General features: G+C 39.8%; 1 protein-coding gene and 1 long non-coding RNA gene across 2 annotated transcripts in view; one reads left to right on the top strand and one right to left on the bottom strand.

Annotated features, from left to right (window-relative positions):
• The window catches only part of LOC138947305 (ATP-dependent Clp protease ATP-binding subunit clpX-like, mitochondrial), a 22,939-nt gene extending 11,681 nt beyond the window's left edge, over positions 1-11,258 (top strand). The window contains exons 10-12 of the mRNA XM_070318758.1: positions 4,384-4,683; positions 5,273-5,365; positions 6,544-11,258. Of these exons, the coding sequence (XP_070174859.1) occupies positions 4,384-4,683; positions 5,273-5,365; positions 6,544-6,726 (576 nt within the window). The 3' untranslated portion in view covers positions 6,727-11,258. The remainder of the gene's footprint in view (positions 1-4,383; positions 4,684-5,272; positions 5,366-6,543) is intronic.
• On the bottom strand, positions 512-4,277 carry LOC138947369 (uncharacterized). The gene is made up of 2 exons (XR_011449638.1): positions 2,809-4,277; positions 512-2,004 (listed from the first exon to the last, which is right to left on the bottom strand). It is a non-coding gene; the product is annotated as an uncharacterized lncRNA (long non-coding RNA).
• Positions 11,259-12,062: the final 804 nt, after the last annotated feature.

Genomic DNA, 12,062 nt, shown 5'->3' with positions numbered 1-12,062 from the left:
AGGGCCAAATCGCTATTTTCCATATATGATGATCAGCACTGTTTGTGTGGCTTTTGTTATAATACTGATGGTCTCTGAATTAAAAAACGTTAATGTGTTTGTTTATTGTGTATGTCGTTGCTATAGAAACAGGAAAGTAAACAGCAGCCATATTGGATTTTAGGAACCGTTTTTTCCATATCCAAATGCTCGATTTCTGTCCAATATTTTGCATAAATATAGATTTAGATCATATCTACAGATTTACCATTTATTTTTTCTGTGAGTATTACAGTTATTTAAAAAAATTTTTTTTTATCATAATGTTGAAATTTTGCGTAAAATTTAATATTAAAAAAATCGTAAAGCCAACATTTCTTTTCCGATTCATTATTCAAATGGTAACTCTGTAGATAGTATGTGAAAGTACAAGTATGCAGAATTTCACAGAAATCTAACCAGTAGATTTGAAATCATGTTGTTCCCAAATGTCAAAACATGCAAACTGAGGAAAAGGCAAAAACGCACACAATTTGTTTTGAAACCATTGATAGTTGTAATTAAACCCAAAATACATACATGTATCACCAAATTCCACACTGAGGAATGTTTTTCACACCTTAGAGACACCGTTTAAAAGTTAGGGAAGACATAAAACATAAGTTATTTCAAACATGTGCAGTACACCTGGAAAATTGTTTGTTCCGAGTTACAAACAATGCATACACACACTCCCAATCACGCATGCACACCAAAAAAAGCTCGCTCACTCGCTCACATTCACACACACACACACACACACAAGCTAGCTCCAAATTACGAAACGTACCCAAGTCATCAATTGCACGCGTACAATAACCACAATATATATGAGATTGAGAATAATGTTAACCACAATAACAATGACAAGTCGCCTAAAGCGATATAAAAACATTTAGTCAATCGGTATGAAACTTAAATATCAACACCACAAACCAGTCATCACCAAGACTACGAGATACATTTAGATAGTCTCGGCTAACAATACCGAGACGGATCACGCTCGTCTCCGCAAAGCATGAGACCATATATATGTAGTACTTACTAAACCTATTTTCTGTAATTATGAGCACATTGTTAGAGTGAACATGACATTTCTATATATTTTTGAATTCAGGAAAAAATGAGGAATGCAATGCAGTCAAGGTTTAATTTGTTACTAAAAATTAGATTTTAATGACAACTTTAACAAGCAAACTCATTAATTTATTTTTAAGATTTTGAGCTGAAATGCAATACCATAGTCCGGACTTCGTCGAAGATTGCTTTACCAAAATTGCAATCAATTTGGTTGAAAAATTAGGGTGATACAGCGCTGCCTCAACTGCCTAAAAAAATCCGGATATGACGTCATCAAAGACATCTTTCCAAAAAATGGAAAAAAACATCTGGGGATATCACACTCAGGAACTCTCATGTTAAGTTTTGTCAAGATTGGTCCAGTAGTTTCCTCGGAATCACTTTATACACACACACATACACCATGACCCTCATCTCGATTCCCCGTCTAAGTTAAAACATTTAGTCAAAACTTAGAACATGCCTGCAGCATATATGCAGGGCCACCTTCCAGCTGAACAAGTTCTTCCAGTCTCTCTGACTTGGCTGCCCGCACTTTGTCTCTCCTTTTACTTTGCTTGTCTCTCACAGCCTTCAGACTGTTCCGCACCCTCTTGTGCATCCTGGCTGCTCCAAGCCTCTTCATGTGATGTCCAGTCTAGAATCCGAAGAACTGGGCAGAGTCGGCAGCAGCAGCAGGTCCAAAGTTGAACTCTCTAAGAGCTGTACCAAGTCGTTTACTCACATGGTTCGCACACTCTTCCTTGTCAATGTGAATATCCTCACCATAGGGCTTGATGTCGTTGAGCTATGTAAAAGTCTTGGAGTCACCGTCCGACAGTAGTGTTGTGTAGCGAAGCTTGTTGGTGTTCACCGATCAACGCCATATGACACGGGCTGCTTCCACCTCCATCATCCCTGATGAGCCTGCAAACAAGAACAAAATAAGAAATGTAATTTGCAAACAGAGTATTTTTTAAGTGTGTGTGTGTGTGTGCGCGCATGTGTTATTCACAGTCATTGTCCAGCTAATACTTCAATTATAATTAATGCGGAAAAAAAATGAAATAAACATGGAATTACCAAATTACTGAATATTAAATTTCTAGCAGCAGGTATAGGTGCACTGAACATTGTTAGATTGTAAACGTTAAGCATAATGCATTAATTAATACCATTTGAACGTTTTTAAATTACACTTGTATTGTGCCACACATACATGTACTATTTGCCATCCCCTGACCACTATTCTAGCTCCCTCAGTTCTGGGAAGCCCGTTGATTCTGAAGACTTGGGAATCTCTCTTGATGCTGTAGATACAGCTCTCTCTCTCTCTCTCTCTCTCTCTCTCTCTCTCTCTCTCTCTCTCTCTCTCTCTCTCTCTCTCTCTGTCTGTCTATCTATCTGTGTGTGTTTTCTTATTATTTTCATCACACACATGCACTCCCCCATGCCCTGAACTATTCAAGATACAAATTGGATTTTTACGCATGTGTTACAACTTTCATTATTATTATCATAAATTGATGATCTGTCTTTATGACGCTTTTTTTTTTAATCCATCATCCATGCCTTTGGTTTTGGTTTTCAGTTTCACTGGAATGCATGGAAAATAATATCCACTCATCACTATTACATTTACTTGTAATTTGCTATATATTATTTGAGTAAGTTGCTTAAATTTGAAATAAACTCTATTCAAATATGTCTGTGCAAACAGATATAATTTACCTTTATAGTTCACCTCACACTTGTCCAAGTGGTCCACGAGCCAGGCCGCATACTCCTCTGGCTTTTCCTGAAACAGCTTCTGCCCCGTAGACTCCACACCTGGCAGTAGGTACACATGACATGGGCATCAACACAGAGTCCAGTAAGTAAGTCCACAACACACCCAACTCCAATGTGCGAAGAGTGTCCACCAGTAAGCCAGGTGCCATCATAGCTCACAATAATGTTCAGGGTGTCGTCGACACCAAGAGTAGTGCCACAGTATCTTGCATGAACTTCTCGAACATATGCAACAGTGTCACTGAACACATGCTTCCGGAATTTCTCCAGTTGTGTGAATAGTTGGCTGGCATGAGTATGACTATGAAAGGTCTTGTGGTGAAGTCCAGCTAAATCCATGTTTTCACAGAAATTTCTGAATGTGGTGGCTCCCAGTCCACAAGCAAGTGAGGAATACACTGCCTGTCTGTTCATGTCGAACACTTTTGTCTTGGCCTTAAATTTTGTCGCAAGATACTGTTCATACACAGGCTCTTCGCACGAAGAACAGTTCACCTGGGCAAATACTGCCAAGCCACTTGTTGGTCTGGAGTCTGTGCAAAGAGACAAGCACTTGTTTTTACACTGTGGACAGCACAGACTTGCAACCATACTGTCTACTTCGGCAAAGTCTACAACACCCCTCTGGGTTTTTACCATGGTTTCAGTAGCAGCAGATGACTTAGTGTCAACTCCACCGGACACAAACCTCTCATACGATTCTTTTTTGAACTCACTTCTTGTCTTCGTGCCGAGAATGTTTTCAGTCGAAGGAATCGACGCGAGCACTAGCAGACGACCCCAAAACCGGCACTAATTCTGCCACGTCAGCCAGCACAGAAGCTGATTGCGCTGATTTCTTCGCCTTCCATTGATTCTTCACTTGATCTGTCCTCTTTTTCGTAGATTTTGGGGCTCCTCTGGTTGTTGATGGCTTGGTGCGAACCATTTTTGCACAGGAGCGTGTACTTTCACTGCTTGTAAACAAGCGCCATTGTTGTACCACGTGACCCCGGTTGAACGAATCAAGATCACATCATACGTCATACTCTCCGTATAAGGAAGTTGGCGTAGATTGACCTACATTGAAAATGTTCCGTTAGAGCCGAAGTAGTCCGGAAAATAACGAAACAACGGTCACATGCAAACAGGGGAGGCTATGTAGCAAGCAACGTCATGCAGTGTTCGCCCTGTCGTCTGCTCAAATTTGCTGATCAAGGTGTTGAAAATCGGCAATAATAAGGCAAGTTCAAGACAAATGAACGCAATCAGGCGAGGGTTGGTGTATTGAATTTATTTTTATTGCACAAAAAAAACATGTATATGCAACATCAACGGCAGAAATTGAAAGAAAAATGACCACAGTTTTCCAAACAGTCAAAATGTCTAAATGCCCAAATCTGCCCAAAAGCTCAAAAATCACCCCCGCACATCCCCTTAAGCAAACAAACAAACAAACAAACAAAAAGGGCTAAAAAGGGGGGTTCCACTGTAATAACGTAAGGTCAATGAAATGTCAACCTGTGGTGTCCACAGTACCTGGGCTTCGGAGCGCCCACTACCTCCAGCCTGGGCCGGAGGGCGGCGTCTGAAGCGGACCAGCGTAACCAGGCCGACAGCAGCGACACTGCCTCCGACAACGAGGAGAAGGACAACCTGCTCAAGATGGTGGAGGCGCGCGATCTCATCGAGTTCGGCATGATCCCCGAGTTCTGTGGACGCTTGCCCGTGGTGGTTCCCTTCCACAGCCTGACGGAGCTCATGCTGGTGACCATTCTGACCGAGCCACACAACGCCCTGGTGCCACAGTACCAGGCCCTGCTCGGCATGGACAAGGTGGGTTCAAAGGCACATTGCAGGTCATAACAGCTCTAAAACCAAGTGTTACTGTCTGGCATCTGCCTCGCGAGTCCGAGAAAAATGTCCCTTTCACTATGCTGCGGAATCCCTCCGTGCGGTGGTGCTCTCACATAGTCTCAGACACCTCGTACGCAAGCTGATAAGGTTTTCTAAACAACCCCTTTTAACACTATGATACTGAACTATGTTCCCTTTTGTGATTATATTACGCTTTGGCAGATTAATCTCATTACAATATTATTTTGAGGGATATATTTCCTCCACAAATGTCTATAAGGTTGAAAAATATGCATTTTTACGATTTTTGTAGCATGTCAAAGTGACACATTTGGCTGCAACCTTGTCTCATTTCACCCCTACCCCATATTACACAATTTATGAAAAGGTAAAAAAAAAAAAGACAGCGATTGACAACTATGTACTAATATCGTACAACCAGTAAAATATCCTCCAAACATATGTTTTTCAGATTTATATTGAGAGATTGTTCATGTTTTTCAGGCTCATCTTGAGGGATCATACATGTTTTTCGGGCTTATTTTGAGAGATTGTACATGTTTTTCAGGCTCATCTTGAGGTGAAACCAGAGGCTCTGAATGCCATTGCTCAGATGGCTCTTGAGAGGAAGACAGGCGCAAGAGGTCTCCGAGCCATCTTGGTAAATTACATTTATATTTCATGTTATTTTATGCTTTGATCGCTAATAGTGAGTTGTAAACATTTAATGGTATAATTGTTTCATGTAATGTTTTAATCAGTGGTCCTTTTGTTTGTGGTTTTCGTCTAGTGTTGATTTTGTATGCCATCGAGCTGACCCTCCTGTTTAAGTTTAGTTAATTCCCAGTTTCAAGAACCTGAATAAAACTTTGTATACAACTCTCCTGTGTTCACTTTCAAGTGAATAACTATCGTTCTGATATCATTTTAAAGTGAAGCTAAAGAAACCTGGTATCGGCACTGCTGTGCATCTCCTATGATCTCAATGGTATCAAGGCACGGGTCATAGCCCTTTGCCGCGACAAGGTTTGCCGATACCGGCACTTGTCTTGTCTAGACAGTGACGTCATTCATAGATGACGCCAATCATAAATGACGTTTGTCAAGGAAACTTATGCTTTCAAGTGTTGCTGCTTCCAGTGACAGGAAGGTATAGAGATTGATCATTGTATACAATCAATTTATCATTGTATACACAAATTACACAAACGTCATCTTGTGAGGGACCAAAAAATATTGAAACTCTCGGATGATTTTTTTGTGTGGTATCAACCTCGACCTACGGTCTCGGTTGATACCACAAAAAAATCATCCTCGAGTTTCAATATTTTTCGGTCCCTCACTCGATGACGTTGTGTAATCTCTATGTAATTCCTCCCTCCCCCCCAAAAAAGGTTCCACACCCATGAAAACAAGAAATTCCTCCGAGGTAGGAAAAACACCCCCGTCCTTACCATTCTCACTGCCACCAACTGAGAAGGTTATTTCCCTTTGACCATTGATATGTCCCTCTATAAGTCCTTGTAGAATCTTAATCCACCAATAACTCCCTAATCGTGTGTTTGACTGGTCCCAATTTTTGTAAGGACCGTCTCAGGAATGTATAGAACCTGTTCACCAAGTTTGGTGACGATCGGTCCGTTCATTCTTGAGATCTATATGCGAACACAAACACACAAACAAACAAACAAACAAACACATCGACCGAAACCTATACACACCCCTATACCGGGGGTGTAAAAACAAGTGAGAAAGAAAAATAAAAAAATACTTTTTTTTTTAAAAGCAACACCACCACCCTTCACCCCCACCCATGACATCTTGTTTTATAATGTGCAGGAAAATTTACTCCTGGAGCCGATGTTCGAAGTACCTGGCTCTGACATCACTACGGTTATTGTAACTGAAGAAGCCGTCCGGGGCAAGGCTCTTGCCACCTACATTCGTACGCCCGTCAACACCGAAAACGAGGCTGAGGAGGATTCTGGGTATGAAGAAGGGGAACGGATGCAACAGCATTGACTTGTGTAACTTTTTTGGTTCGTTTTGAGTATTGAATTTGATTGTTGCATTTTTTCTCCAACTCTTTGTAGATTCTTCTGTACATAAGTGGAGGGAGGGATTAAAGGATTGATGGTGGAGCAGGCACTGTTGACATTCAAACTTTAGTGCACTTTATTGACAGCCATTAAAACTGGTGTTTGAATGAAAGTTAAAAGCAACACATCAAGTGAACCTTTACAGTCAAAGGAAATCACAGTCCGCATTTTTCATACAGAGTGATCAGACATCTTCTTGAACATTTCATTGGCACTGTGAACTGGTAAGTTCGGAATCTTAGGCTTCGGGAGTTTTAGTCTTCATCCTTTTCATGTTCAGGTGAAAGTCGTATTCTTTTTGTAAAATATTGAAAGGTTGTTCCTGTTTCAGATTTTACATGTAACTTGTTTTGTAATTCTGTTATGTCGACTGATTTTGCAGTTAGTGTTCACTTCTATATTATGGATTATAAAGTCGGGAAATAATCACATTATCACAGATAATTGTGGGCAGTAGCTATATTGTTAAAATGATCACCAGGGTTGAAACAGTATTTTTGATCAGTTGATCTGCTTACCCTCACACATGCATGCACACCACCATGCAAACACACACACACACACACACACACACACACACACACACACACACACACACACACACACACACACACACAACACACAACACACACACACACACACACTCACACACACACACACACACACACACACACACACACACACACACACACACGCACACACACACACACACACACACACGCACACACACACACACACACACACACACACACACACATGTGCACAAAATGTGACTTTATATTTCGGTTTATTTTATTTCCATGTTTGACTTCCATTGCATCCAAAATTTCTTCAGAGGATAATCTGTCCCTTTCGAATCATCATGGATGAAAGAAGTTGCGAAGCAGCGTATACTTGTTTTTCTTTTCCACTCAGTCGTAGAATGAATAACTAAAGTAATAAGAAACAACAGGTAGTGGAACCATCATATCATCTTGTGACCTTACCCTCATGGAAACAACCAGATTACAACCTCATAAGCGCACTTAGTAAAAGGAGTATAGTAGTCATGATTTTGAGATAAATGCATCATAAAAAGAGAGTACCAGTACAATTGTTACAGGACATGTGTTTGTGTGTGTGTACCGATGTAACTTGTGTACGATTGTTACAGGACATGTGTTTGTGTATGTGTACCGATGTAACTTGTGTACAATTGTTACAGGACATGTGTTTGTGTGTATGTACCGATGTAACTTCTGTACGATTGTTACAAAAAATGTGTGTGTATTTGTACCGATGTAACTTGCGTTTATGTACGGGTACACATGTTTTCATAAATGTATTCTGTGATTTTCAGGAGTATCTTGTACATGTATATGTGTGTATCAAACTTCAAAGCATGATCATTTTGTTCATGTTTTGCTGTTCCTGTCTTCATGATTTTGATGTGAGTTTTCCTGATCGAAGACCTTTTCAGGTATTACCCAAAACAAAAACAAAACAACAAAAAAACAAATTATATGATGCTGGGTTGTATCAACCATTTTAAAGAGGAACACTTTTTTTTAACTTTCTTCTTCTTCTTCTTCTTCTTCTGCGTTCGTGGGCTCAAACTCCCACGTACACTCATGTTTTTGCACGAGTGGAATTTTATATGTATGACCGTTTTTACCCCGCCATTTAGGCAGCCATACGCCGCTTTCGGAGGAAGCATGCTGGGTATTTTTGTGGTTCTGTAACCCACCGAACTCTGACATGGATTACAGGATCTTTTACGTGCGCACTTGGTCTTGTGCTTGCGTGTACACACGAAGGGGGATAAGCCACTAGCAGGTCTGCACATAAGTTGACCTGGGAGATCGGAAAAATCTCCACACTTAACCCACCAGGCGGCCGCTGCCGGGATTCGAACCCTCGACCTTCCAATTAGGAGGCCGACGTCTTACCACCCCGCCACAACGCCCGTCAGTTTTCCAAGTATTATATGTATGAAACACAGTTTAGTTCTGTTTAGCCGGGTGCACATATGTTCATGTTTGTTTGATTGTGGACTGCTACTTTGGAAAACTGTGACACACCCATAAAGCATTGAGTAAAAGTTTAATGAAGCACCGAATGAGCTGTAGGCAGTGGTTGTATAGAAAGAGGACTGATCCTCAGGTACTTTAGTGCTCTCTGATTCTCCTTATGTCTGTTCTTATTGTAAATGTTTAGTTCCCATGTAAATAACTTGAAACGGTCATTTGCAAAGCTTGTCACTAGATACCAGTGTATTGGTGCCTGTCTTGTTGTGTACATTTTGTTTTCAAGGACAGTGTGTGTAAGCGTGTGCATATAATCAGTATTGACTTCAAGTGTCTAAATTGTTTTAATTCTCACCTATAATTTTTGGTTGACCTGTTTTAATTTTGTCAAAATTGCTGCCAGGGTGATGAAGCAGGTTGCCGTAGCGAATGCCACGCCTTGATGTTGCAGATCGTACGTACCACCCATTCTGATACCTCCGCCAGTAAGACAAGACCAATTTCGATTCTTTTGATGCACGCAGATGTGTCATTACCACCACAGGGCCACGTACTAAGCAAGTGGGGTTGAACTCTAAATTTCTTTTGCATTTTGGGCTTCAACAATCATGAACTGATTTGGCATATGTACCACACTTTAAGACTTTTGGGATCAGGCATGAGAATTAAAATCAGAGCAAGATTGATGGTTTCAACTTCAATTTTCATTACTTTTATATACTGATGTGCGTGAGAGAATGTACGGTGCATTGTAACGGTTAATGCTTCATCTGCTTTTGTTGATTTATGATGGTGGACTGTGTTTTGTATATTTTGCTGTAAAGTTTTATTTTTGATTTTTTTCTCCTCATTTTTTCCTAGGTCGGTTGTATAAATTCTTTTTCTCGTTTTCAAAATATGGGCAAAAAGAAAGAAAAAAGAAAAGACTTCTGGTTAATGAAACAAATTCTGAAAAACGAAAAAAAATCTGAGAAACAAAGGGACGAAAGCGCTCTAAATGCATACGATATGTGCAACAAGAGTTAGTGAACATGAGGTTGGTTCTGCACAACTCTCACTCACACTTGAACATGTCCTACGCATTTAGAGCGCTTACGTCCCTTTGTTTCTCAATCTTAATATAGTGCTCTTCCTTATTTGTTTAAGATTCTCATGTACAAAAGAAATAGTTTTCATTTCGTCTTGCATAAGCGATAGTGTCATTTCTTTTCAAGTGTTTGATTGGCTGTTTATTGTTATTATCCCTTTTTAAATGCGTCTTTGCTTGGACATTGCACTCAGTTTCTGTTTAAAAATCTGGATATTGCACGAAGTTAATATCTGTTTTTATGAAAATCCTATTTTAAAGTTTTATGCACAGTTTGTAAGATTAATTGAACAGGACTTCAATTCAATATAACTTAGTCTGAATGTGAAATATACAGAAAAATGTCTTTTGGCTTGTAAACACTATGTAATGATGTAAGCATTGTTAAAATGATAAGCATCCAACTTCTCTGTTTGTAGTGTAGAACTTTCTGTCTCATTGGACAGATCTTTGAATGATTCATTTTAGTTGGACACCAGATCATCTCTGATATTCTTCAGTTGGTGTGATTTTTGTTATGTAGTGAAAGATTGCAGTGAGTAAGGTAAACAAGCCATACATACTTGTGATTTGCCTTGTACATATCTTAACATAACTATAGTTATAAATATAAACTAAGGATGAGAGCCAGCATATATTTGGGATCATGTCAATAAAGGAAAACCAGGAAAACCATGAATTCAGCATCCCCCCGCGGGTTAGGGGGAAGAATTTACCCGATGCTCCCCAGCATGTCGTAAGAGGCGACTAACGGATTCTGTTTCTCCTTTTACCCTTGTTAAGTGTTTCTTGTATAGAATATAGTCAATTTTTGTAAAGATTTTAGTCAAGCAGTATGTAAGAAATGTTAAGTCCTTTGTACTGGAAACTTGCATTCTCCCAGTAAGGTAATATTTGTACTACGTTGCAAGCCCCTGGAGCAAATTTTTGATTAGACCACAAAAAAAAAGATAGGTGTGGTTACGGTAACATAGCCAAAAAAAATAGGGTAGGAAGGTGGGCAATAACTTTTTTTTTCAAACTTTTTTTTCTAATGAGTACAAATTAAACCTACTTGACAGGGAAATAAGTGTGCGACTCGGGCGCTTTAGCTTTCATTACGTTTTCTGCACTCGTTTTCTTGGTTTTTTTGTTTTTTGTTTTTGACAAATGTAATAAAAAGTTATAGGGTCGGCCCCTAAAAATAGGGTAGGTCGGGTTACCGTAACCACACCTATTTTTTTTAGGCCTTAGTGCTTTTGTGAACAAGAAACAATTGACAAGTGACTCTATCCCATCTCCCCCCTTTCCCCGTCGCGATATAACCTTCGTGGTTGAAAACGACGTTAAACACCAAATAAAGAAAGATAAAGAATGAATTCAGCAATATTATGTTTCTCTTGTTCTGAGTGTGTGTACTGTGTGTGTGTGTGTGAAATTACATAGTAAGCATACAGCAACAACAACAAAACAAACACACAAAAAAACCAATAACAAACCTCGTCAGTACGTATGTGTGTGTGTTATATTACTAATAAGCATGATAGCAAAATATTGGTTGAAGATCACTGCATCAGAAACTAGTAAATCAAAATATGTGCAGATCAGGCAGATGACAGTCCCTATAATTTACCTGCCAAAATAATCTCATGGGTGAAAGTAGCCCGTCAATTGAAATCCGTCAATCTGAAAATAAGTCTGACGGAAATTCCGTCAATCCGCAATTTTGGAAAAAAAAAGAAATTTTTTTTATTTTTTTTAATTTTTTTTTAAACCAAACGAAACTACTTGCGGAACGCGTTTTCGAACTGCTATAGTGAACCGGTTGCAGTTTGCCCGGAAACGGAAGCGCTTTTGCCCGTGCTCGCGGTAAACCCTGTAGGTGAGGTTTCTTCGCTTTCGGATTCGCTCTGCATCACGATAAAAAATAAAAAGTTCTCTCGCGTTTTGGCAGGCATTACGAAGTGGTGACACGATTTCTGCGACAAAGATGCCGGCTTTGACGGAAAACGCACGGACAGATCTTATTGATGCTGGTCTAGCCAACAAATGGCGATGGGACTGGTTGGAGTTCATGAAACTAAAACTGTGTGTGATAAGTTTGGTGCTTGAAACTCAAGTGCTTTTCCTTGAGAACTTTGCACTATAAGAGATGCTACTGCTTAGTTGCTACTTTGTGCAGTGCTA

The sequence above is a fragment of the Littorina saxatilis genome, linkage group LG1 (genome assembly GCF_037325665.1).
Source record: "Littorina saxatilis isolate snail1 linkage group LG1, US_GU_Lsax_2.0, whole genome shotgun sequence".
Taxonomy (NCBI): Eukaryota; Metazoa; Mollusca; class Gastropoda; order Littorinimorpha; family Littorinidae; genus Littorina; species Littorina saxatilis.
Note: the sequence above shows the minus strand (reverse complement) of the source record. Positions and strands in the feature narration are given on the sequence as shown.